Source organism: Equus przewalskii, chromosome 23 (assembly GCF_037783145.1).
Source record: "Equus przewalskii isolate Varuska chromosome 23, EquPr2, whole genome shotgun sequence".
Classification (NCBI taxonomy): Eukaryota; Metazoa; Chordata; class Mammalia; order Perissodactyla; family Equidae; genus Equus; species Equus przewalskii.
The window spans coordinates 22,705,042-22,732,607 of NC_091853.1; the positions used below are offsets into that span (position 1 = coordinate 22,705,042).

General features: G+C 41.5%; 1 protein-coding gene across 4 annotated transcripts in view; it reads right to left on the reverse strand.

The window, feature by feature from the left end:
- Positions 1-244: 244 nt before the first annotated feature.
- DTL (denticleless E3 ubiquitin protein ligase homolog) overlaps positions 245-27,566 on the reverse strand; it is an 84,741-nt gene continuing 57,419 nt past the window's right edge. Inside the window, exons 15-18 of one of the 4 annotated variants that reach the window (XR_011532089.1) lie at positions 26,809-26,919; positions 4,995-5,460; positions 2,897-3,015; positions 245-855 (exon numbers count right to left, since the gene is read on the reverse strand). Coding sequence is in view for 2 of the 4 variants with exons in the window: in XM_070591155.1 (XP_070447256.1) it covers positions 26,821-26,919 (99 nt within the window). In the remaining 2 variants the exon portion in view is untranslated. Of the gene's footprint in view, positions 856-2,896; positions 3,016-4,405; positions 5,461-24,898; positions 26,920-27,566 lie in introns of those variants that run through there. The other 3 variants (XR_011532090.1, XM_070591155.1, XM_070591154.1) reach the window with 3 other exon arrangements.

Below are 27,566 nucleotides of genomic sequence, written 5' to 3' on the forward strand. Positions count from 1 at the left end.
CAGCCACTTCACCATTCCATCAGGCCAGCAGCTTCTGGGTATGAGACAGGACTAGGGGATACCATGGTCGTGTGCCCACTCCCATACCTCCTTTGCTGACAAGTGAGACCCACGGTCCAAGGCAAGGTTACACTCGATCCCAAGTCAGTGATCTAATGCTCTGTAAGCCTTTGGATTGTGGTGTTGGTCAAGGCTCTACTGGCAGGTAAGACAATACAAATCTAGAATATCAACCAGGAATATATTCTTGTTAAGTTAAATCTGTATTTGATAATTGTAAATGCACATGCAGTTGTAAAAGTTAAAACAGAGGTCCCATGTACTCTTTTACCCAGTTTCTCTCAATGGTACATCTTGCAAAACTATAGTACAATGTCACAACCAGGATATGGACAGTGATACAACCCAGATTGCCCCAATTTTACTTGTACTCATTTGTGTGTGTGTGTGCATACGCTTAGTTCTATACAATTTTATCACAGGTATAGGTTTGTGTATCCACCACACAGTGAAGATACAGAACAGTTCCATCCTTACAAGGATCCCTGTGTTGGCCTTTTATAACCACACTTGCCTCTCCCTCCCTTCCCCTATCTCTAAACCCTAACAAACATTAATCTGTTTTCCATTTCTAAAATTTTGTCATTTCAAAAATGTTTTATAAATGGAGTCATACAGTACATAACCTTTTGGAAATGGCTTTTTTCACTCAGCATAATTCCCTGAAGGTTCATCCAGGCCGCATTCATCAATAGTTCATTCCTTTTTATTACCGAGTATTCGGTGGTATGAATGTACCAGTTAGTGTAACTATTCACTCAGTGAAGGACATCTGGGCTGTTTCCAGTTTTTTGGCTGTAATGAATAAAGCTTCTGTGAACATTTGTGTACAGGTTCTTGTGTGACAATAAGTCTTACTTTTCTCTGGGATAAATGCCCAAGAGTGCAATTGCTGGGTAATTGTATGCTTAGTTTTATAAAAAACTGTCAAACTGTTTCCCAGTGTGGCTGCACCATTTTACATTCCCACCAGCAATGTGTGAGTGATCCTGTTTTTCCACATCCTCACCAGCATTTGATGTTGTCACTATTTTTCATTTTAGTATGTGTGTAGTGATATCTAACAGCTAATGATATTGAATGTCTTTCCACGTGCTTATTTGCCATCTGTGTATCTTCTTCAGTAACATGGCTCTTCATATTTTTTGCCCATTTCCTAACTGGATTTTTTTTTTACCGTGGAGTTTTAAGAGTTCTTTATGTATTGTAGATACTAGTTCTTTGTCAGATATGAGCTTTGAAAATACTTTCTCCCAATTGTAGTTTGCCTTTTCATCCTCTTTACAGGATCTTTCACAGAACAAAAGTTTTTAATTTTGATGAGGTCAAATTTATCAATTTTTCTTTGTATGGATCATGCTTTTGGCATCAAGTCAAAGAACTCTTTGCCTAGCCTTAGTGCCCAAAGATTTTCTCCTGTTTTGTTTTCTAAAAGTTTTATAGCTTTACATTTTACGTGTAAGCTCATGATCCATTCTGATTTAATGCAATATGTTTAATCCCAGTCAAGATAAATTGTTCCCTCTTCCAGGGTGAAAAAGGCCCAGCGTAATCAACTTGCCACAAGTGGCTGGCTTGTGTCTTTGAAGGATGGTGCTGTATTGGGGGCTGAGCATCAGTTTCTGTTCCTGGTAGGTTGGTCGTATGTGGCAACAGTAGCTAGACCAGTCTTTGTGATTGGGAGTTTGCACTGAGGTGGCCAATGACAGAGGCCATCTGACATCAACTGGCTGAGTCATTCTATTTGGGTGTTTGGAGGCATTCTATTTGGGTGCTTGGCTTCTGGTGGTCTTCATACTTCATGCCCACTCCCATAGGTCTATCCATGTCTCTCCCCCAGACCTCCTTGTCCCTTATCTTCTAATCTTTCTTCTCCCTAGTCCCCTGACCAATATAGCCAAGCCATTCACCACTATGAATTCTTCTATATTCTTCACCTCAGGCTATTCTCTTTCTTCACAAGGAAATGACAAATACATGAAAGGTCTGTCTATTATGAAGATTTGCCCTCACCTGTGTTTCAGGGCTGCCCCTGGATGGGCTGTAATGCAGCACCAATCCATTTGTGGCTTGACTAGTCCATGAACCAAGACTAGCCTTTTCTTCCTCTATCAGCTGATCATGAGGGCCCCCCTGTGCGGTCACAAGTGTGAGCTGAGGAAGAGGTGATAGATGACATGGGTGTCTGGAAGCTACATAGCCTTTCCAACTTAGCCTCAAAGTCAACACAGAATCACTACCATATTCATCTGTGAGAAGCACTCACAAGCTTTCCTAGATTAAAGGAGAAGAAATCAGACTCTACCTCTTGACGTGGGAAGAGCAAGGTCACATTGTAGAAGAGTAGGTGGGATGAGAGCTATTGGGTCATCTTTAGAAAATGCTCTGCTACAATAAGGTCTCTCTACTTGGGCTGGTGGGAACTTGAATGATTCCCAGCCCCATATGAGCTCTAGGAATTTTTCAGCTTACAGCTTCTCAGTAATTGTTCTTTCCCTGGCAGTTTTTCTTAGGCCTGGACTAATGAAGTGTCGTCCTATGCGCACACAGCCTGGTATTCAGCCAAAGACTCCACTCCTTATACAGAGCTCATTCTCCATGTAGCTCTCTCCTTTCTGGCGTTTATCTAGCGAATTCTAGCTGACCTGGCTTCCCCAAACTCCAATCTCTGTCTCTTCAACTCAGCAAGACCATGGGGCTCTGTTCGGGTTTTCCAAACAATCTGTAAAATTGCAGTGGTGCTGTATCGGGGGGCTGAGCAATCTGAAAATTGCCTCCACCACTGAGGGCTCACCTCATTTGTTTCCCTTCCCTTAGGGACCACAGTCCTACTTACTTATAAGATTACTGCTTCTTGTCCAGTGTCTGGAAGTAGTTGTTTCATATCTTTGATCCAGTTTTTCAGATGTTTATGGTGAGAGAGTAAGTCCCACTTTTCATGGGTGGAAGCAGAGCCTGAATATATTTTAAAGATAAAGCCAACAGGATTTGATTATGAGTTGGATGTAGGTTGTCACAGAGATGTCAAGGATAACTTCAGGGTTTTGGCCTGAAACTGGAAGGGTGGCATTGCCATCACCTGAGGTTAGATCAGATTTGGGGTGGGGTTGGGGGGGATGGGCGGGAGATGGGGAACGTAAAATTAATTTAGTTTTAAAAATGTTAAACTTGAGATGCCTGTTAGACATCCAAGTGGAGATGTCAACTTTTCAGCTGGATATACGAGTCAGGTGTTCAGGTTGGAGGTCAGGCTAGAAATATAAAATTGGGAATTGTCTCTGTTTAGATGGTATTTGAAGCCATGAGTCCAAATGAGATCATTAAGGAAGTGGGTGTAGACAGAAAAGAGAAGTCCAAAGACTGAGCCCTGGGGCACTCCAATATTAAATATTTGGGAAGATGAAGAGGAATCCTTGACTTGTTTGTGCCAACTCTCCCTTTCCCCCATCCCCACAATTTCTTCTCACTTGCATGACTGGGAGTCATCCTGTATGCTCAATAAGCCTACTCTTACTGCTTTTCTGTCACTGACTTCTGCTGATGTGTTTTGTCCTGTGGCCATCCAAGTTTGGGCCTGACAGATCAGTTCCAGGACTGATCTTGGGCCTTGGAAACTGCTACAGCCAATCTATGTCCTTAGAGTCCCCTGGAATTATTTAATATCCATCTGTCTCCATTAGGACTGACTCTTCTACCAAAGTCTAGGTTGGGAATAAGGCAAATGGCCCATGACTTCCAGAGAGAGTAGTGCCCTGCAGCCAGAACCCCTTATCATCTGTGGTGGTACCTCCCATGTTGAGAGCTCAGAAGAACAGGGAAATAGCAGATATACCATCCTAGACCAAGCCAGTTTCTTCTGCCTAAGATTCATCCTGCACAGTATTGCTGTGTGGACAAGTTGGTAGTTTTCCTCTATTCTATTCACCTCAAAGCTCTAAATTTAAAGGGAACTTTGTACTTTCAACTCTAACAATTAATGGCTAGATAGAGAAGGATGAGCCTGCAAAGGAGACTGAGCAAGAGTGGTTAAAGATATAGAAATTAAACAAGAAGAGTGTTGTATCACAGAAGACAAGGGAAGATGTTTTTGTTTAAGAAAGAGGAAAAGGTCATTCAACCATTCAACAGAGTCAAATGCTGAAGAGGCAAGATGAAGACTGAGAGATGACCATTCTACTAAACATGTATATCACTGATGACCATTGCAAGAGCTGTTTCAGTAGAACAGTGAGAGCAAAAGCAAGATAAGAGTGGGTGGAAGGGTAAATGGGAGGTGAGAAAGTGGAAGTATTTTGAGGAATTAGATTGCATAGAGGAAGAGACAAAGAAGGCCACAGATGGAGGATTTGTGTTCAGGAATTATTTTTTATTGAGAGAGTTGAGTTTGTTTAAACAACCATAAGATGGATCCATTAGAGACAGAAAGACTGGATACACAAGAGAGAGATTGGATAAATTACAGGTAAGGTTCATGAAAAAGTAGAGGATGGGATATAGAACACAAGTGGTGGAAATGCTCTTGGTTAGTTAGTAGGAAGAAAAACTCCTCAATTGTAACAGGAAGCAAGAAGGAAGGGTGAAGGTGTAGGCAGGTTTAAACATTTGATTACATATAGGAAGAACTCAAAGATGATGACTTGTGTGGAGAATGAGTGGGGAGGTGGGAGCACCAGAGGAGTTAGGAGAGTGGAGAAGGTTTGAAACAGTTGTTGATAGGAGTGTGAGCTGACGAGTGAAATGTAGTAAAATTTTCAACCACTCTTTGGTCTCACATGGAGCTAGGGATCCTGAATTATAGTAGAACCAATCTGCCTGATGGTAAGACTTTCTTCAGCAGTATTTTGTTGCTTGGGTGCAGGCAGGAAGGAAGCCGATGGATTGGTTCATTTGGTGTTGGGATTTAGCCATACAGGGGAGATGAAAGTCTCTCTCACCTGCTTGCAGGCCTGGGTAGATGGGGATGAGGCAGCTGCCTGGCTCTTCTGTGGAGGCACAGTCAAAGGGAAATGGGAAGAGAGTGGTTCCTCTGTCCTCACTGAATGAGTTTCCCTGCAGTTCACCTTCCAAACTTCCTGTCCCTGGGAGAACTGGCCCTTTGTCAGCTTGACAGATTCCCCATGTAGAGCTCAGCCCCCCTATAAGCCGTCTGCTGTTCTGCAGGCTTGTCAGGAACAATCCCTTTCAGTCTTCAGAGAGGTCTTTTTATACGTGCTGCTTCTTGATTCACACTGTGCTTGTGAGTACGTGGGAGGGACAGAGTTTGACTCCTCGAGGAAGGTCACTGTTAAGGTCTAGTGAGGACAAAACAGCTTTCTTTAATGCTCCAACTCACTTGATACTCCGGTGCAAACACTGCCTATAAAGAGCAATGGGGCTTCTCTTTCCTCTGGCCCTTGGCTTCTGTGGAGAGTAAAATAGAATGGAGACACTTATTTTCTTCAGCTCTGGACTTTTTACCCAAGGAGGAGAAACAGGGCAGCCAAGTTATAATTTGCGCATGTGTGATATTCCTAACCTGGTCACTGGGCCAGAGTTGGCGTTAGGAAGGTAAGGGCTGGTGGTGGAGGATGGAAGGAGTGGTGGAATCAGGTTCTAGCTCAGGCACAGGACTCAGCTGTGGCTTCTACTGCTTAGAGAACAGAGGCAAGAGGGTGAACACAAGAGTGAGCCACTGATGGCTCTGCTGAAGAGTGGACAATGTCCCCCAAGCGGGCTGGCTTTGAGAATAGGCTGGCCTTGGGAAGATAGCCATCCCCTACCCTGACCCTGACATACACACTCCACCCAGGGAAAAGCCAACCCGTGTTCCCTGTGTGTCTCTGCTCCCTCTGGGCAGGGGAACCCCATTAAATGATAAGCCACTATCGAACTGCTGAGGACTTGGAGGTGACTTGCCATCTCTGGGCCTGTTACTTCATCTACATCTCGAGAGTTGAACAGGATGATTTCTAACCTCCTTCAATTTGGGCTATAAATCTGACTGAACTGGAATGATATCAGATTTCAATTGTTTTATGGTCATTGGGTCCCAGGTCTTAATGCAAATTGGATGATAAATAAAGAGTCCCAGCACTGGTCACAGGGCCGGTGGAGGGAAAGAGGGAGAGGAGAGAATAATTTAGGATGGCTCTGCCCTGAAGAAAAGGTTGAGCTCTCATGGCTCTGACTCTACTTTTTAGGCCTCAGTTTCCTCAACCAGAAAATGAGACTTTGAAGTCTAGATCTTTAAGATGCAGTTCTGATTTTCTGTGCTGAATCTGTCTTCTGTCTTTTGAGCCCCAGAGGATAAATACTTACTGAACTATTTGCTTCGCATGTGTGCAGGGCTGTAGTGGAACATGATCCCTACGCTCAAGGAGCTCACAATGTGATTAAAAAGTAATAAGCCACACACACAGGAAAATATAGTATAACATGCAATATCAATTGCCAAATGAATAATACAGACACCCACAGGATGGCTCTCTCTGGGCATGCTGCAGGCTGAGGGAGCCACGATTAGAGCTTGCTTCCCCCCTTGGCCTCCTGCTACTTCAGCTCTCAGAAGGGGCTTCGTGGGGACCACACTGCTGGGTTCAGTTCCGGCTGTACCATTATAAACTTCAAGGAAGTTTACAACCTCTCTAAGCTTTAGTTTCCAGATCTTTAGGAGGGAGTTAATAGAAGCACCTCCTTGCCAGTTGTTGTAAAGATTAAGCGAACTCTTGAAAAACAAGGTACAGAGGGAATATATCTCAACATAATAAAGGCCATGTGTGACAAGCACACAGCTAATATCATAATCAACTGTGAAAAGCTAAAAGCTTCTCCTTTAAGATTAGGAAAAAGACAAGGATGCCTACTCTTACCACTTTTATTTAACACAGTATTAGAAGTCCTAGCCAGAGCAATTTGGCAAAAAAAAGAAAGAAAAGACATCCAAATAAAAAAGAAGCAAAATTGTCTATATTTGCAGATGCCATGATATTATACACAGCAAACCCTGAAGACTCCACCAAAAAGTATTAGAACTAATAAACAAATTCAGTAAGTTTGCAGGATATAAAGTCAACAGATAAAAATTGTGTTTCTATACACTAATAATGAACTATCAGAAAGAAATTTTTTAAAAAATCCCATTTACATCAAAAGAATAAAATCCCTAGGAATAAATTTAACCCAGGAGGTGAAAGATCTATACACTGAGAACTCTAAGGCATTGATGAAAAAAATTACAGAAGACACAAATAAATGGAAAGATATTTCATGCTCATGGATTGGAGGAACTAATATTGTTAAAATGTCCATACTACTCAAGGCAATCTAAAGATTCAATGCAATCCCTATCAAAATTCCAATGGTATTTTTCACAGAAATAGAACAACAATCCTAAAATTTGTATGGAACTGCAAAAGATCCTAAATAGCCAAAGCAATCTTGAGAAAGAACAACAAAGCTGGAAGCAGCACACTTCCTGATTTCAAGCTATATTACAAAGCTATAGTAATCAACACAGTATGGTACTGGCATAAAAACAGGACACATAGATCACTGGAACAGAACAGAGAGCCCAGAAATAAACCCACACGTATATGGCCAATTAATTTTGACAAAGGAGCCAAGAATATACAATGCGGAAAGGAGACTCTCTTCAATAAATGATGCTGGGAAAACTGGGCAGATACATGCAAAAGACTGAAACTGGACATCTATCTTACACCATACACAAAAATCAACTGAAATTCATTAGACACTTGAACGTACGACCTGAAGCTTCATAAAACTCCTAGAAGAAAACATAGGGGGTAAGCTTCCTCACATCAGGCTTGGCAATGATTTTTTGGACTTGACACCAAAGCAAAGGCAATAAAAGCAAAAATAAACAAGTGAGACTACATTACACTTGATAAGGGGTTAATATCCAAAATATATAAAGAACTCATAGAACTGATTGGCAAAAAAATCAAAAAAGCCAATTAAAAAATGGGCAGAGGAACTGAACAGACATTTACCCAAAGACATACAGATGGCCAACAGGTACATGAAAAGGTGCTCAATGTCATTAATCATCAGGGAAATGAAAATCAAAACCACAATGAGATATCACTTTATACCTGTTACTGTTAGAATGGCTATCATCAAAAAGACTAGAGATAACAAGTATTGGTGAGGATGTGAAGAAAACAGAATCTTTGTGCACTGTTGGTGGGAATGTAAACTGGTGCAGCCACTATGGAAAACAATACAGAGGTTCCTCAAAAAATTAAAAATACAATTACCATATGAACTAGTAATCCCATTTCTGTGTATACATCCAAAAGAAATGAAAACAAGATCTTGAAGAGATATCTGCACTCCCATGTTCACTGCACCATTATTCACAATAGCCAAGATATGGAAACAACCTAGTGTCTGTCAACAAATGAAAAGATAAAGAAGATGTGGCACATATATACAGTGGAATATTATTCAGCCATGGAAAGGAAGGAAATCTTGCCATTTACAACATGTGTGGACCTCGACGGGGCATTATACTAAGTGTAATAAGCCAGACAGAGAAAGACAAATACTGCATGGTATCACTTACATGTGGAACCTGAAAAAAAAAAGGTCAAACTTATAGGAACAGAGAGCAGGAAAGTGGTTGCCAGGGGCTGAGGGGTGAGGGAATAGGGAAAGGTTGGTTAAAAGGTACAAAGTTTCAGCTGTAAGACGAATAAGGTCTGAGGATCTAATGTAAAATATGGTCACTATAGTGAAACACTGTATTGCATAATTGAAATTTGCTAAGAGAGTAGAAATTTTATGTTCTCACCAAAAAAAAAAAAAGAGACAAATATGTGAGGTGATAGATGTGTTAATTAACTTGATGGGGGGGGGAGAATCCTTTCACAGTGTATACGTATAGATCAAATCACCACGATGTACACTTTAAATATCTTACATTTTATATGCCTATTAGACCTACATTTTTTTTTTAAAGATTTTATTTTTCCCTTTTCTCCCCAAAGCCCCCTAGTACATTGTTGTATATTTTTAGTTGTGGGTCCTTCTAGTTGTGGCGTGTGGGACGCCACCTCGCAGTGGCCTAATGAGCAGTGCCATGTCTGCGCCCAGGATTTGAACCGGTGAAACCCTGGGCTGCCGCAACGGAGCCCACAAACTTAACCACTCGGCCACGGGGCTGGCCCCCCTATACCTACATTTTTTTAAAAAAGGAACTATAAATTAAATTTTAACATGCTCCTAATGAGAAGGCATTCCTCTTTTTATCAGCAAGGAAAGTTTTTAATTAGAAACAAACAAAAAGTTATGATCCAAACAAACAAAAAAAGTTGGGGAGATTATCCATGTAAGACATTTACATAGTGCCGAACACATAGTTAGTGCTCCATAATGGCCCCTTTCCCACCCCGACTCCCAAAGAAGCCCAGCTGTGGGAAAGTGACTCTAGATTAGAGAGGGCTCAGGACAGCTGGCCTGGTCTGATACGACCCTGGCTTAAGGCAAGATCACCCAAAGTCTACGTCTGTGTGTACAGAGGACCTGCAGTGGCAGGAGTAGAAGGAGTAGACCATTGTCTAGGAAGAGACCATGTCTAGGTCTAAAGGTGATTTCTGCTTTCCCAGGAAAAGGCTCCAAGTGCAGGTGGAGTCAGGTCACGATGAGAGCAAGTGAAAGAATGTCAGGCAGTGAGGACAAGAAGGAGCAAGATGGTGGGTATACAGGGTAGGGTCACAATAGGGCCTGGAGCTTGTTCCAGGCACATAAAACAGCTAGTTCTGCCTGCATTTAGTATGGGATCATGGCTCTCTTGTTAAGTTCAGTTGTTTAGTCCTAGTATTTACCCAAACTTTTAAAGTTGCTCTATTTCACAGTCACACGCACACCCACGATAAGTCTGGAATTGAACTGGCCATGGATGGTATAGGACCTTCAATTTGTCTCCTTCCAACTCAGTTCATGACATGAAAAGACCTTGAAGCCATGGCCAATGGAATGCCTGAGTGTGGATAACATCTGAATCCATTACAGTGTGTGGTGAGAAAAATATACAGTGTCATAAAAGGCGGGGGGGCTGGTACCAAATTATGTGTGTGTGTGTGTGTTTGTTAAGGAAGGTTTGAGCCTTATGGTAAATAGTATCTAGTATAGTGCCTAGCACACAATGGACATTACATATGTTTTTTGGATAACTGAACAAATGAGCAGACGTATGACACTCAGTAAATATTTGCTGCCTATCTTGGTTCATGTCTTTAAAAATGGGGAGAATATAATTTCCTCCATAAACAAAGTTGATATTCCTGACTCACCATTAAAAGACAGTTCACTTGGTATTTATGTGGTGTGATCTGGGCTCTAGTCCTAGCCCCATCACTAATTAGCCATGTGACCTCGACTAAATGACTAATTTTCTCTGTGCTTCTTTTTTCTTTTTAATCTATAGAAAGAGGAAGTTGAACTGAGCACATGCTAAACCTCCTTCCAAGTGTGAACCTTTGAGATTATTCTGTGGTTTTGAGATAAGAGCTCTTGTGTGCAAGGTCAACTCAACCACAAAGGGACCAAACCCATGAAACTTGTTCCATTAGCATTGTGCTGGAGCTGAATTGCCCTACATAGCTTGAGTCAGGTATTCTTAAACACAGGTCTCTGGAGATCCTAGGGTCCATCAATGGGCTTCATAAGGTCTATTAACTTGCAGCCTCTCCTCACACTCTTATAAGCAACATTTTGTGTACTCTTGTGAATTCTTCTGGAGTGTATGTCCCTAGATTTCGAAGATTCTCAAAAATGTGGCTAACCCCCAAATGTTTAAGAAATCCTTTAGCTTTTCAGAGGACAAGTGTAGAAACCTATCCTTCTAATACTATTGCATTTAATCCGATAAATGAGTAAGTCTTGGTTGAAGCCATGGAAAACTAATGGAAATCAGAACAAAGCTCTGCGCATTTCTATGCATGAGACAGTCTTTCAGACTTCAGGTGAGTCTGAAACCCTCTTGACAGATCAATGACAGGAAAATCCAACAGAAGTCCTGACTGAAGAACAATAATCTTTGAGCTGGGTAGACTTCCACCCAGGTGGGGTTATCACAGAGAGGTCTGTGTCAGAAAAGTTCCCCCAGTGTAATGATAACCTCTATCTCATGTAGTGATGTCCAAGACTGTCACAGACAGGTGGCCATGATAGAGAAGGGGCCCATGCCTGTAGCCATCAATGGTTTGGCTCCTAGACCGGCACAAACCAGAGACAAGCAGGCGGAGGGTGGGCCAAGTGAAAGAGGCAGAGACCCGGTTCAGCTCTAATCACTGCTGTGCTGTAGAGTTCTTATGATGATTCAGTGCAAACCACTCAACCCTACTGGATGTCAATTCCTTTATTTCATAGGGGTATTCAACGTAAGAAGAGAGAACTTGAATTCCTAAGAAGAAATCCCAGGGAATTAACAGGGTTTACTTTTTAAGAAAAGGGGGAGGTAAACAGGAAATCAAGATATTAATGGGGATTTACCTCAAGTCCAGACTTGGGGGTCATGAATGGGTCTTAGGGAGATTGAGGGTTCAGGCAACCAGATCTACTATCAAAGAGCCACGCGTGTCCCCAGGGCAGAGTCTTTGGATCTATCTGTTCAGCAGCAACTACCCAAGGGCTTGTTGCCAAGGCTCTTAAGGCAGGTTAGCTCAAGATGCCAAAGCCTTGTGCTCACAGGGTCACAGATTTGATCTTGATGTACATGCCACTGTTTCCACACTAGACTGAGCCCTCGCCCCAGCCAGCAGTTACACATGAGCATCACAGGGGACTGGCTGGGAGAGTGGAGTATAGATCCCCACCTTTGGGAATCAGCTCAAAGTACACTCTAGCTCAAGCTACACACCTTGACACCTCAGGTTTGGAGCCAAGTGTTTATATCCCGCACGTCATCGTCATTTTGCAGTAATTTTAAAAGAACATATAAGCAGGGAGAGAAGACAAGGTTTATTCCTATGGGCCTTTAGGCTGAGGGACTAGCCCAGAGGATCGACAAGTTGGACTGACTGGCGATTTCCTTCCGGAAGTGAGGATTCAGAATTCCCTGACTTCAGGGAAACCGCAGAGCTCTTCTTTCTTGCAGGGCCTATCTCTCTGGGCACTTCAGCCAGAGCCTGCAGGGCTGGTCATCCAGGCTCACAGCGAGAACTGTAGCTGAGTGTCAGGCACACAGAACTGGAGGGCTGGGCCTTTGACGACAGCTCCCAAAATAAGGTGCCAAGTCCTACTTCTCACTTTCCCCTTGCGCCCTGTGAGACACTGGCACTGGCTGTGGAGCCATTACTCAGCAGCCTGAATGTACAGAAATAGGCCGAGTGCACTGACCCAGGTGGCGACAGCTCTTTCCTCTGGCAGGTCCTGTCCTGGGGTGGGGGGCCCAGGCAGGGCTGTGTGGGGACATGACCTGGCCTCCCACTCTCATTTCTCGTCAGGCTGTAATCCTATTAAAGGACAGGACTTCACTTAACTTTCTAGGCCTTTGAAGGTGTCTCCTTGCCCCTGGGCAAGTTAACTGGTGAACACACTTTCTTGCCATCTCCACCTTTTCAACACATACTCTTCCTACCTTCTTATCCTAAGCGAAAACCTGGTCTGCCTTGTTCTCCAGCCTTCTCCAGAGCAGGCAGCTTCTCTCCCTCCTCTGGTTCTCAAGGTTAGAACAGGTTGGCATTCTCCGAGCTCCTGTTCCTTCTCTAGGCCATGGCTCCCCCATCCCTCCTGGGCACACCATCTCATCTTAACTGGCCACCACGTCCATTTGACTGTTTACTGATCTCCAGTACTCTCTTACCCTCCTCAGTGGCTTTAACACCTGCCTCACAGCTTTCCTGGCCACTGCATCCCTGCCACCTCAATTTTTTTTTTTTGAGGAAGATCAGCCCTGAGCTAACATCTGCCACCAATCCTCCTCCTCTTTTTTGCTGAGGAAGACTGGCCCTGAGTTAACATCTGTGTCCATCTTCCTCTACTTTATATGTGGGATGCCTGCCACAGCATGGCTTGACAAGCAGTCTGCACCTGGGATCTGAACCAGCGAACCTGGGGCCACTGAAGTGGAATGTGTGAACTTAACCGCTGTGCCAGCAGGCCAGACCTTTTTTTCGGAGGAAGATTAGCCCTGAACTAACATCCGCTGCCAATCCTCCTCTTTTTGCTGAGGAAGACTGGTCCTGAGCTAACACCCGTGCCCACCTTCCTCTACTTTATATGTGGGACGCCTGCCACAGCATGGCTTGATAAGAGGTGCATAGGTCCGTCCCCAGGATCCAAATTGGTAAACCTCGGGCCGCCAAAGCAGAGAGCGCAAACTTAACCACTGTGCCACTAGGCCAACCTCCCTGCCACCTCTTTTTGATCCTTCTGATACCCAGGCTTCACTGTCATTTTGAAAAACTACAAATAACCCTAAAGTCTGTCAAACCTGTCACTCACTGTGAGGAACGTAATTTGGACACGGGTGTCAGAATGACCCATGTCATCTCAAATTCTAATAACTCTATTCTGATCACAACCCACTTAACTTCTACCTTCTAGGTACTTCTTCTTCACCTACTCATCCTTCCCAGAATCTCTAGCTTCCTCTATATCCAGCCTGGAGCCGTCGGCCTGCCATTTCCAGGGTGTTAACAGATCCCTCATTCTTTATTCTTCCCTGCTGAGTTCCCATCTTGGGTAATCCCTAACTCGGCTTTCCTTGCCTCTGTTCCCAGATTGCTGAGCTCTGCTGGAAATGTACAAGCTTACTGGGATGTCTGAGCTCTCAACAAACCATTCCATCAAGACCATGTGTGTCTGACTCTCTTCCCTACTATTTGCTCTTCAAGGTAGGAATTTTGGCATCCTAGAACAATTATAAAAAGTTAAAACTTGTCTAGGCACTTTACACATACTAATTCATTTAATCCTCCAAGGACAATGAGGACAGTACTGCTATAACTTTTCTCCTTTTTTGATGAGGAAACTGGGGCTCAAAGAGATTAAGTAAATTGCATAAGGTCACAGCATTAGTAAGCAGCAGAGTCAAGATGAGGGAATCTGGGTGAGATATTATACTATGTCTCACCACCAGATGATCATAAGCTCTGTGGAAAGTTTGGTGACTTCCATCAGAGATCCTGCTGCAGTTCAGCAATCTTGAAATCATCCCTTGTTCACTCCTAATTGGACACACGTATATTTTAATTCTGACTACCGTTTCTGGTCAATTTAGATCAGAGACCAAAGGCACTGCTTCAGAAGTCCTGGTGAGCATCTAGAACTTGAGTCTCCTTCCATTCTCTCCTGCCTCACGGCTGACTGAATTAGCTCCCATGTGAGCTTCCCTCGGGATAATATACACCATAACCCCAGACCCCTCTCACTGTTCAGCTGGGCTGCAGTGTCTCGTCTCCATTTTCTAGGGAAAGGAGAAGACACTGCAATTCTCATAATGGTTATTTCAAGCCATTTTCATGTGAATGGGCTTTGGAGCTGGGACTTAAATCTCTCCTCTACTACTCACTGCTACCATGGGAAAATGATTTAAACTCAAAGAAGTTTAGTTTCTTTATCTGTACAATGGGAATAATAATACCCTTAAGAGGGTTGTATTATTAAGAGCCTAGCAGCACAAATTAGGCACTTTTTTTTTTCTGAGGAAGATTAGCCCTGAGCTAACTGCTGCCAATCCTCCTCTTTTTTTTTTTTTTGCTAAGGAAGCCTGGCTCTGAGCTCGCATCTGTGCCCATCTTCCTCTACTTTATACGTGTGACACCTACCACAGCATGGCTTGCCATGCTGCGCCATGTCCGCACCTGGGATCCAAACCGGTGAACCCCATGCCGCCAAAGCGCAATGTGCGCACTTAACCATTGTGCCACGGGCCGGCCCCAAATTAGGCACTTTAAATATTAGCTCCTTTCCCCTCTTTTCCCCACACCCACCCTTGTTTCTTCATTCTCCGCAGCTGACTTCAAAACCTTCTTTTTGGGTGATTCCCTCAACTTCCCTTATATCTCTATCAAAAACTTCTCATCGACAGTACAACTTTCTCAACAAGGAGTTGGCACTTTGAAGGCAACAGCCGTAACGTTTTTCAGACCCTTTGTCACAGTAATTCCACTTGTAGGAATCTTTTAGGAACAAGTAGTTGGAAATGTGTATGTGTATTCTATAACATAATTATTCTATATATATTTTAAAATATTCTACATAATGTATAAGATTCTATATTCCGTGTTTTTATAGACACACAAAGATATTTGTGGGGTTATTTATTCTGGAAAAAAATACAAAGTTTCTCTATACCGTTGCTCATTATTTCTTCCTTCCCTCCTGCTTCTGAGAAACAAGTAGGCCCTTTCCTTCTGAGATTCAACTAGAAGTATTTTGTAAAAGAACTTTTTTAAAATGACAAAACTAATATATGCTTATAGAAAATTAGAAAATACAGTAAAAAAAAAATCACTTATGAGTCCACTCTCCAGTGCTGACTACATTTCAATGTACATATACATATATATAATTCACTTATACCTTTTAAAACAAAATTAGACATTACGCCTATCACTTGATAATTTATATTATTTCCTACCTTTTTCCTGTCATTACAATAGCATCTTTCCTAATGGCTATATCTTAACCTATCTAACCAATATCCTATGATTGTTAGAAGCAGTTAAGCTGTTCTTATTTTTTCAAGATTATACACAGCACTGTGATTCTGCAGCTGAATCTCTGGGCTCTTCCTAAATTATTTCTTTGCCCATCTCTGTTCCAGATACCACCGCTCACAAGCCTCCATTTCTGGGGCCTTGAGCCATGGCTTCTTCATCTCTCCCATAGCACGGGCCCTTGCCTCTGGTCAGGCTCCTTCCCTTTGGCCTACAAGCATTATTACAAAACTGCTCCAGGCATATCTATCCTTCAAAACTCTCCCCATTGATTCTCCGGCCTTTCTCTGAAACCCAATAGCACTTCTGGTCTCAGAGGTAGGGCTCTTCCTTCTGCTTAAGGCAAACTTCTGGATCTCCTTCCTTCCTGCTTCCATCAATTATCCCCACTCCTCTCTTTAAACTCTTCCTCTTTCCTGCCTCTTTTCTCCTAGCCTATACATTTACTTAATCTTTCCCATTCACAGATCTTTTCCTGACCTCATGACACTGATCCTCCATGTCCAACTTATTTGCTATTTCCCATTTTCTCCCTGACACTGCCACCTGGCTCCAATATTACCCTCTACATTGTCAAAGGCAACTGACATGATTTTTTCCTCATCTTGTATCATCTTCATTTTTTCTTCACCTTCTCATTTCTTCCGACTTTATTCAATTTTACTCCCTGAAACTCTGTCCTGGACTGTCTCTTCCTAAAACGGCTCCTTCTCAGACACTTCTGTCAGCTCTTCTTTCTCTAATTAGCCTGAAATGTGGGCTTTTCTCCACACTAATGGTCCTCAAAGTGTGGTTCCCAGACCAGCAGCATCAGCAAAGCCTGGAAACTTGTTAGAAATGCAAATTTTCAGGCCCCACCGCAGACCTGAATCAAAACCTGGTGAGGTATTCACTCAAGTTTGAGAACCGCTGTGCTACACATTCTCCCTGGCCCATCTCCTCTATAAGCCCCACCTTAACTGTTCTTTTCACACCTAATACTCCTAAAATTCTTTCCACCTTAGACTGCTCTTGAGAGCTCCAATCCTATACATACAACTACCAACAGGGCATCTCCACTGGTTACCCGTTAGGTGTCTACAGGAAAATAATCTCCTCCCATAATCCTTTCATTTCAGTTGTATCCCGTTCCTCTCAAACCATACCATCTGCCCAGCTGCCAGTGCCAGGATCCTGGGATTCATTTGATTCCTCCCGTTTACCCATCTAAAAAAGCATTAGTTTGCCCTTTCCGGAGTCTCTCTCAAATTGGCAATGCCCTTTCATCTACACTGCCATTAATTTACTTCACTGAAGCCCATCCTCCTTACTGCTTGGATTACTAGAATCAGCTTCTAACTAGGTCAACTGCCTAAAGTCTGGTCCCTTTCCAATCTGCCCTCCACATTGCTACTGGAATTATCTTTCTAAAATAAAAATCTGATTGTGCTTGTCCCCTGCTTAGTCATTCAGTGGCTGTCCAGTGCCTTGGGAGATAAAGTCCAAACTCAGTATGGTGGCGCTGCAGGGGCCTTTATGCCCTGATCCCTTCCTGCCCCCGCAGCCTCATCTCCTGCTGTTCTTTACAGGTTCTCTCTGCTCCAGCCCTAGGGGGAAACTGGAATTACTCAAGAGTTCCTCAACCAGGCCACTCTTTCTCACACCCTCAAACTGTTGTTCAGGCTATTTCCTTAGTGAGGAATGCCCTTCCTTCACATATCATCTGGGAAATTTATTCTTCTCCAGGGCTCAGCTCAGAGTCAGCTACAGTATGGAACCTTCCTGGATGCCCAGATTCAGTCTGATGTGCTCCCACAGCCCCCATGTCATGACTTCCTCAGAGACCTTATCACACTGTGTTCTGTTCTCTTGCTGACTGTCCTAGGCATGTGGGAGCAGCCTGAGGACAGACCTGTATGTTATCTTGGTTTAAGTGCAAGGTGTTCAGCAAACAGCTGCTTAACAAGAGGAAGACTCTCTTCTCTTTTCTTGGAAGGAATCTACATTTGCTGCCCATTTCCTAACCACTTCTATTTTTTCATTCCCAGACATATTTCATCCCTCTCTTGCAACTGAAATAGCCCTTGACAGAGACAAAGAAAGATGTGCTGACTGCCTATTAATCTGGCTTTATTTAAGCTCTCATCTTCATCAACTTCTCTGTGGCAGTGAACCACTCACTTCTCAAAGCTCTCTTCCCTGGGCTCCTGAGCTGACACTTTCTTAATTCTCTTGACTCTAGTCTGCACTCTGACCATACTTCTTCATGCTGTTTTCTTTCTTCCTCATGCTTTTTGCACCTGCTATGCCAGGCACTATGGCAAGCACAGGGCTGGATGGTGGGGATGGGATATGTGCAGTAATGTGCTGGTAAGCTGGCTCTCTGAGAAAAGAAAAAGGTCCTGATTTGTAGCTTTTGTCTATTCCCTGTGTAGATACTCTCACCAAGACTGATTTCAGGCTACCAACATTTAACCACCAGCTCACAAAATTCCTGAATATTTAATGATTGGCCGTCACGAGTAGGAGCCAACTCCAGCACACCACTGGGTATGCAGAAATGAATAAGACCAGTTTGACATCTAAGGAGGGTATAATCTGGTGGAGGGAATATAGAAATAACTCTAAGACTAATGTGATAAGCACTATTACAGTGTTTAGACAAGGCACTATGGGGTTGAGTGGAAGGCAGGCTTAATTAGGAAAACCTGTGAATACTTCCTCTGGGAAGGGAGGGCTTGTAAAGGCAGGGGGAAAACTATTCCAGGCAGAGGAAACACCTCAAACAAAGGCAGGATAGTACTTAGGGGAATGGCTAAAAAATCAGTAGGACTGGGATGCAAAGAATGCGGGATACCAGAACGGATTCTGCCACTATTTAGTTTTGTGATTCTGGTCAAACTGGTTAACTTCCCTAGGCCAGTTTCTGCATCTTTAAAATAAGAATTTGATTTCCATGACCCATTTCTGCCTTGATTTGATGACTGACCCTGGGAAGAGAAAGAAAATACAAAACTGGGGAAGAAGGAGAAAGGAAGAAACATATATAGTGTGGAGCTTTCAGGCAGCTAAATGCTGCAGTGTTGGCAATGCTGCAGGACCCTGCGTCTGTTAGTCTTCCCTGCTAACTTCTGGCTCAATCCCAGTTATGAAAACCCCACACCCATGTTTGAGCCATTGCATGGTTGGCTGAAAGCTCAGTTCTTTTCTTTTAAAGTTAACAAACATACTAAATACTGACAGTATATGTAGTGACAACTTAGTTCATCCTTCTGCTTCGAGGAACACAGGATTCCCCTTTTTTCTTAAAAAGTATCAAGAAGATCCCACAGGCTCCCCTAGTAACTTATTCCCTTTGAAATAATAATTATTGAGTCTGTCCAGAACTCCCCCATCCTCACCTCTTGCCTGTCTTCTCTAGAGAACTATTTGATCTTCATTCCTTTTTAAAAACCTATAAAAATATTTTGAGTCATAAAACAGATACCGAAAAGTGCATAAAACATAAATGCAAGATATTATCACAGAGCAAACACCCATGTAACCACCAAACAGAGCAAAAGACAGAAACTTGTCATAACGTAGGAAGTCCTCCACGTGTTACTTCCCAAGCACAACCCTCCAGAGGGAACCAGTCTTGATTTATTCTAATTATCATCTTTGTTTTGCTGTTTACCAACCACGGATGTACCCCACAAGACTAGTTCAGTATTGCCTGTTAACACTTGATATGAATGGAATCATCCTGTATGTATTCCCTTGTTTTTGCTTCTTTTGCCCAGCATTCTAACCTTCATTCACATTGCCAAGTGTAGCAAGTTCATTTCTCATTTTATGGTTATATACAGTATTATCAGTATCCTAGGTTATCCATTCTACTGTGGAAGGACATTTGGGTTGTTTCCAGCCTTTGGCTAGTAGAAATAATGCTGCTATGAACATCCTTGTCCACATGCCCAGTGACGTGAGCTTCCCCAGGGTACAGGGGTAGAATTGTTGGGTCATAAGGTATCTAGATCCTCATCTTTATCCTTCATTCTCTCCCTTATTTGTGGGAAAATCTTTCTCCACTTTTTCTCTTGTAAAGAATTCTAACTTCTGTACCTTTTCTCCTAATTTTCAATCATGTTTGTCGATCTTCTTTTGTTATCAGTACTGATTCTAGCGTCTGCGTCTGCGTATCACCTTCCTCCTGTAGTTAAGAATAGTTTCCTCTCCCAAGGAGTAATTTTGTTGCTGTTCTTGTTTATTACTTAAGTAGGAAATATATTTGGAACATTTTGAGAGTTCTTCTCTTTACAATGTGCACAAAACGGAAAGCATATATTTGATTAATAGAGAGCCAGGGACAGGCTTCTTTCTGTGAGGCATTATAGTATGGGAATTAGAACTGCGGGGTTTTGAGTCAAACCAAATCCACAAGCTGCCACTTGCTGGCTATGTGTCCTTGGGCAAGTTCCTTCTTTTGTGCTTTAGTTTCCTTATCTGTCAAAATGTGGATAACAATTACACCCACTCATAAGGTTACTGGGTGTATTATATAAAACAATCTATGTTTGATCAAAGTTCGAGGTTTATAAACTTGGTCTTCAGGCTTGGAGAAGAGGAAAGACAGGCATTCAGAATGCCTTCAGGTTGCATAATGAGGATACATACTATGAGTTTGTATCCAGTGTTTATACTGAGCCTAAACATTCTGTCCACCTTCCTTGGGGGTGGCTGGCTAGGGTAGGAATGTGAGATGCTGCCTGTGGCCACAGAACACAGAGTGAAGTGAATTGGCCCATTTGGGAATCAAACCCATAACCCTGGCTTCATGCATTATTCAACTGGCCAAAATGACATGAAAAATGAAAAAGTGAATGAGATTAGAAATGCTGTCAAAGTAAACAGGAAGGCAAGAGGACACCACAGGATAACTCAAATTCACAAGCTGCTCTTTACAGGCTCCTTTCTTTGTGCAATTTATCGTACAGGAGAGTTGGCTGGAACAGAAACCATTCCCAATCATCAAAAAACCACATTCTAATTTTCCTTATCCTGCAGGCACTCCACGTATAATTCAAGACTTTGTTGCTTACATTTCTTGGTTTTAGGAAAGTTTTCCAAAGCCAAATACTTAATTACAGGTGCAACACTTCAAGGCCAATACCTCATTACCTAATTAGGGAGCTGAGAAATGTTTATCATAACCATCTTCTTCCTACCCCTGCCCTCAAGTTCTTCATCTTGACTTGTCTGCTAGACAACCTCTTGTGAAAACACTGATTTTCGGACTCTGTCTTTGTCTTTTTTTTGAGGAAGATTGGCCCTGAGCTAACATCCATGCCCATATTCCTCTACTTTATATGGGGGACGCCTGCCACAGCATGATTTGACAAGCAGTGCGTACGTCCGCACCCGGGATCTGAACTGGCAAACCTCAGGCTGCCAAACTGGAGCGCACGAACTTAACCACTATGCCACAGGACCGGCCTTATCACTCTCACATAAAGTTATCTAAATCCAATAAGGCTTTTGAGGAAGCAGCATGTCCAACTTGATGTTAACTGTTGGGCCGAATGTTAACCCATTAGAGAGGCAACAATGCCTAGTGGATTTTAATTTTCTCAGTTCCTGTGCCACTACTGTTTTTTCACAGATACACTTAATAAATCCTCCTATTATGCGTCTTTTCAAATAATTCTTGGGAAATTGTGTTTGAGTATATTGTAGGTGATGGGGAAAAGGTGGAAGAAAAATTAAAAAAGGGAAAAGAGTGGTGCTGAATTATCATCAAATAACATGGCATGACAATATTTGCTAACTTCATGTCAACATAGCAAGGCCAGATGGTTTATTTATTGTTTCTTGTTTCAGTAACATATATTACCTGGTAATATATTGCTAGAGGAAGGGCTCATTTGTATAAGTACTTTTAGACTCTGACTTTAAAAGTAAGGCTGTTAACAGGAAAGTAAAAATCAGCCCTTGCCATTTTCATTTGAATTGATAGTTCTGGCACAAACTCATGAAGGGGATCCATGATGGTGAGACTATCTGTTTGCAGAGGTGCAGATGCCAGCTCCGAGTAAGAGAATGCCACATTCTGCAAGTTCCCGTAAGTTGGAAACCACGGTCTTGAACATCAGCAGTGACAGCATAATTTGGTGCTCAGATGCCAACTGAAACCCCAGTGTTGAATTTGTCCACTAAATTCTCAAAGAAATCTTGATAGTTGGTATTTTGGCACTGACAATGACAATGGCAACAAGTATTATTGGCATCAAAAAGAAGGCCAGGGAAGAATCTCATTAAGTGAGAGCAAAGAATCTAGAGTCTGCACAATACTTCTCAAACATTTGAATCTTGCATCCTACAAAATCAGAGCTACTAAGAGAGCAACATGGCCTGCTTTGAGCTTCAACTCTTATTTTATTGGCCTACTCACTGGCCAGGGAACACAATAGCCTAACAAGCGATCAAGACTTGGTGCTAAAGGCCAGGGAGCTGCAGCTTCCTCCCTAAATGTGAACACATGTTAAACAATGCAGCAGAGCTGGGGGCAGCAGAGAGGAAATGGGAGGGTGGGCTCTGTGTGAGCAAAGGATTTAGTTTGCTTAAGAATTCAGTTTAGACTGCAAACTAGAGCTTCTTTAAACAGTGCCTGAGGCCACAAGAGTCATCAATCTCAAACACTGGGGAACTGGAGATTTTTTCCAGAGGCCTATTTGCTCCTTTTGAAAAGTGCTGCCAGGACTGGGAGGCACAGGCCTCCTTTGCTGAAAAAAAAAAAAAAAGCTTTCCAGGTGATTCTGATTTAGTCCCCATACCTTTGAGGGCCACAGCTCTAGTGGAATGGGAACAGGAATGAGTGTGAAGAACTGAAAAGTCCTTTAAATCCTTATGTCCATTTATCAAACATGGATAATAACTCCTGTCCTCCCTACCTTATGAGAATAACAGCTAGCAGTAATTGTTCAATAAATGTTAGCTATTATGCGCCAGGCACTGTCCTAAGTGCTGTTCATGTAATAACCACACAATCCCATTTTACAGATGAGAAAACTGAATCACAGAGAGGTTAAAGAACTTGCCCAAAGTCACATAGGCAAGGCTTAGATTCAAAGCCAGGCAGTTTGGCTCTAAAGATCATGTGTTTAAGTATTATTTATAATGTTGTAAAGACTATAACAAAGATATGCATGAGGAAAGCATCTTATTTTGAAAATTTAAAGGTGCTCTAACAAGCCGTTGAACAAAGTTCCTGGAGGGAAACGTCTGAATCAAGACAGCACCTGCTAGATAGTAGCTGCTCACAAACAATTTCATTCAAAGGACTCAAAATTTGGTCCTTGCCTGTTTCTCAAATACTGATTTTAGACTACCAAAGTGCCATTAGATAAAGTGACTCCTTTGACAACCGAAAATGAAGGGAAGATCTCTTAGCAGACCAGGTGCCACACACAGGGCTTGACACCCTGCTGAGTAAATAAATGTTGGCTGAATTGAACACCTTCCAATCAAAGGCATTTTGAAATGAGCTATTCATATTCCACAAAATAGCCTGAATACAAATTATTTAGAATGTCAAAACAGGAAGGGGCATGTGGCAAGTTAAGGAAATTAAAGAGAAATGGAGTATAAATGGAATAGTAAACCTTTGAAATTCAAAATAAAGAATCTGATTAGATATCCTTGAAACCCTCTCTCCCCGCTTAGCATGGAAGTGGGAGGGAAGAGCTTTTGGGATGGAACAAGCCTATTCTTTAATAACCGATAATACCTCTCATTTGTGTTGTACGTATTAGCTGTAGGTATACTCATCTGAACAAGCTGCTTAATATGCTCAGGTGATTTTTTTTAAGGCTGATTTTACTTTACATCATTCCATAACAACCCTGCACTTTTTAGCTTGCACTCAAATGTAGCTCAGAAATAAAACAGGGTTTTCTACCACTTTAGATAACAAAATAGTCCCGTATAACAAGTTGGGCTTGTATTCCTGGCATCAGATCTAATGAAGCAACAGATTCACCTCATGTCCAACAAAATGCTGTGTGTGGCCTGCTTATAATTTCCAACCAGTATCTAAAGAGCTAATGCATAATGTAGGTTTTTCCATAATTCCTGAGAACTTAATGAGTAACTGGTTGCTCTGTGATGTGGCATGATCTAAACCTAGAGCAAATAGTCTATGAAACCCTGTGTGAGAAGCAATGACATCTGGTGAGCAAGAGCTCACCTGGGCCTACACTCAGCCCTTGAGAGAATTATGAAGCAGAAACCACCCGTGCCAAAATGCCAAAGGAGTTTCTCCGGTACGACATTCTCACCCAGTCTCTCTTCTGACGCACATCTCTAAAATGCTGCCCACATTACTTAGTTGTGGAACAGATTTTCTCTGTGAGACTACTTGGCCTTTGCTTTAAGAGCAGTGTGTAAAGGAAGTCCAGACCCTCTTGGGACTAGGAAAAGCAGAAAAACAGACCTAAGAGCAGTGTGTGTCTGCAGTGATAGCTCTTAAAAAGCATATGCTCATGTGATATGTGACCTATACAAGATCATGGCCATAGGCTAATTTCAAGCTGGGGGTTAAAGCAACATACACACATACGTTATGTCCAGGTATCCGTATCGCACAGCTGAGGTTTTAAAAAGTGCCCTCTATATGGTGTGTTCCAAAAGTCTTAGTGAAGTTTTAAGTGATTAGGGCTGGAGAATGGGAGTGGTGGGCTAAACATGCCCTCTGCCAGTCCAACAAGGGTAGCTACACATGGTCTTGATTTATCTTCAGTTAAATGTGCAGCTCAGATTAAAAGAGACATTTTAAAGGACCAATTAGTCAATCCTCACAAAAGTAAATTAAGAGCCTGTGTTGAAACAGCCAAAAGGAAACTCTAGTATAGCATTGTAGCAATAGCGCTTGGAGTGTATTCAAATAGAAAAGCTTGGGCTGGAAATACTTGTTTAGAAAAAGAACTACACTCCACCCTCCCTCATCAAGTAATCCAAGCCGTCTTAAAAGCTCAAGGTCTGACCAAGCAAGATGTATTTTATTAAAACCTCTTTCAGCGTGAACTAGATCATATCCTTGAGAATAAACAAATTTTATTCAACGAACAAGTAGAAAGGATTCTTGAGTACTACTATAGTTCTTTTGTGTAGACTGCTTCTAGGCTAATGCAAAAAGCTCAGAAAAGGACATCAGATAAAGTAAAAGGCTTTATTAGTCAGGATCAGCTCAAAGTCTGACACCGACACAGCAGGGATAATTATTATCTCATTACATTTGACCTTTGGCACCCATCTGAAGTTCTATTTTCCAAGTGGGACCTATTACACCCAGTAGACTCTCAGCACAGTTTCTGACAGCCACATTTACCCCAATTTCCTTCAGGAAAGCTGTCAGGAGATGTGCAGGGATACAAAGAACAAAACCATCTACTTTAGTTATCCTTTTCTTTTTCATGAATTCTTTTTCCCACTGGCTTTCAAAGCAAGAACAATAGATAGCATTATTGGCAGGTATTGGTCATAAATAATACCTCCCCACAGTCTAATACACAAAAATCAAACACGAAAAATAAGAAGAGTTCCTAAATATTCAGTTAATGCTATGGTGTGCTTTGTTTCAAAAACAGCAACTCTACAGCTTCCCTTTATTTTTCTCCTTGGATTAAACCATAGAGAATCCATGTTTAATTGACCTACACAGTTCTGGTTGTTACAAACTTACATTATAAGAATCAAAGGAATTAAAGAGTTATCATTAAGAATAGATTTTAAAATCATGATGAAAATACGAATAAAGTCTACATAGTCCTCAGGGATATGGATAAAATGAATCAAGTTTCATGATTGGAAGGGGACTCTCTTTCAAGGACACGGTACATAGAAAGCAAATGGAACTTGTTTCTATAGATTACAAAGGGGAAAAACATAAAACAATGGTTCATTTCAAGATGATTGATACATAACTGTTGATTAAGGGAAGAGATGTTCAAGACATTTTACATATTATTAACTTAGAGTCAGTCTATACACTCTCTATATTAAATAATAGAAAATTCCATGACTTTTTGGCTCAGGGCTATACCAGAAGGTCATAGCTTTTCATGTATATGAAGAGAATCCAAAAAATCAAGTTAAAGCCAAGATTTATTTCTTAGGTTCTAGATTTTCAGTTTGAGGCTATCTTCTTTTATAAAAATACCAGTAAAATCATTACTTTTTCTTAAAATATGACTTATTTTTTTTAAAAAGTTGCAGCCCCCAGAAAACTGAGAACTGAATTCAAACCCCAGCTTCAGTGTATGACTATTGATTTTATAATCTTCTTCCTCTAATAAATGGCAAAAACTATAACTTCTTATAGAATGTGATGTTGGATTGGTAACATGGTAAGATTGCTTGGTAAAAATATGGGGACCTTAAATCTCATATGGGAGGTATATTTGGTGGAAAAAAGACAATGGTTTCTAGTGTTGTTCTCCTAGTTTCTCCAAAGAGTCGACATTAATCACTGCTTTTAAAATAAAGATGATTTTAGCTTAAGAGATTGTATTTTAACACTGAATCAACATAAATGTACTTATCTGAACATCACATTTTTACACATACTTAAGAAAAACTCACAAAAGTGTAGTGAAAAGATTATATATTTTAAATGAAATTATATTTGAGGCAGCATAGATCCAGGGGTCTTCAGCAGAAGACTTCGTCAGCAGTTGGCCTTCACAGACAGGCCTCCTGCGGTGGCTAGGCAGATACTTTCCACTGTGCACAGAGTCTCAGAGTAACAAGAGCCGAATCTTGTTTTCTGCCTCTATGAGCTGGGATGTCATTATTGTAGCAAAGATGCATAAGTTAAAAAGTGAAGACTACTCATTCAAAATGTTACAGAGTGGCAAACTTACTTTATGAAATTTAAACACAGCATTCATCCCAAGGAAACTGTGCATACACTATGGTAGTAGTACCAGACTAAGTAAATCTCAGAGTAGAAAGAATTTTCTCTAAAAATGAAAAAAATGGTAGGTTTCTTAAAGATCAGAGTTACCAAGTCACTCTGCTGCATTTTTTATCTTGTTTTAAATGGGCCAAAGTTCAGTTAACTCACTCAGATTAGTATCTATAATTCCGTTGACTGTTCAGGACTACAGTAGTCATCTTGAGATTTTCTATGGAAGTATGTACAGATTTTCCTCATGGAGCTGGGCGTAATGGTGACCTAGAAGAAGAAAATTTAGGTTTCAGAGATTTTCTAAGATAAAGTTCAGCTATTACCTCAGCAAGTTATCACTAAAGAGTATTCCAGGTTAAGATGTCTAGAAATTTGATTATTTAGTCAGTCAGCCATTAGTCCCAAATATTTTGAAAGCAATGTCTCTTTTGGCTGATTTGTACTGAATATAATAAAAACTTAATAGACAGTATGCAAGGAAGGAAGGCATAGATTTTTCATGTGAGCAGAAAATATTTACCAGTTGAACCTCCTAATAGGAACCAAAGAGGTTACAATTACCATCCTCTTTGAAATCACCATCCTAAATTTACAAATGATAGGTATTTAAATGGCAGCTGCTACCCTCTTCTGAAGAAGTCTACATTATCATCATGTACATAAAGAAAAAAATTCTTTTAAAGAAATTTTAGCTTCAAAGATTAAAATTATAATTACAGAAATGTCTTAGACTAGCACATTATTTTATAAAGCTTTTAAGATTCACACATTAGTGAAAACAACTTTTCACTGAAATTGCATTTTTGCTAACGCATAGCTGAGACTAGCTCCCCTGAAAAAATAGGAATTTCAGTTATAAACAAAGAGTAGACACAGTGATAATTTTGAGAGAAGAAAAGAAAAGACTCCTAATA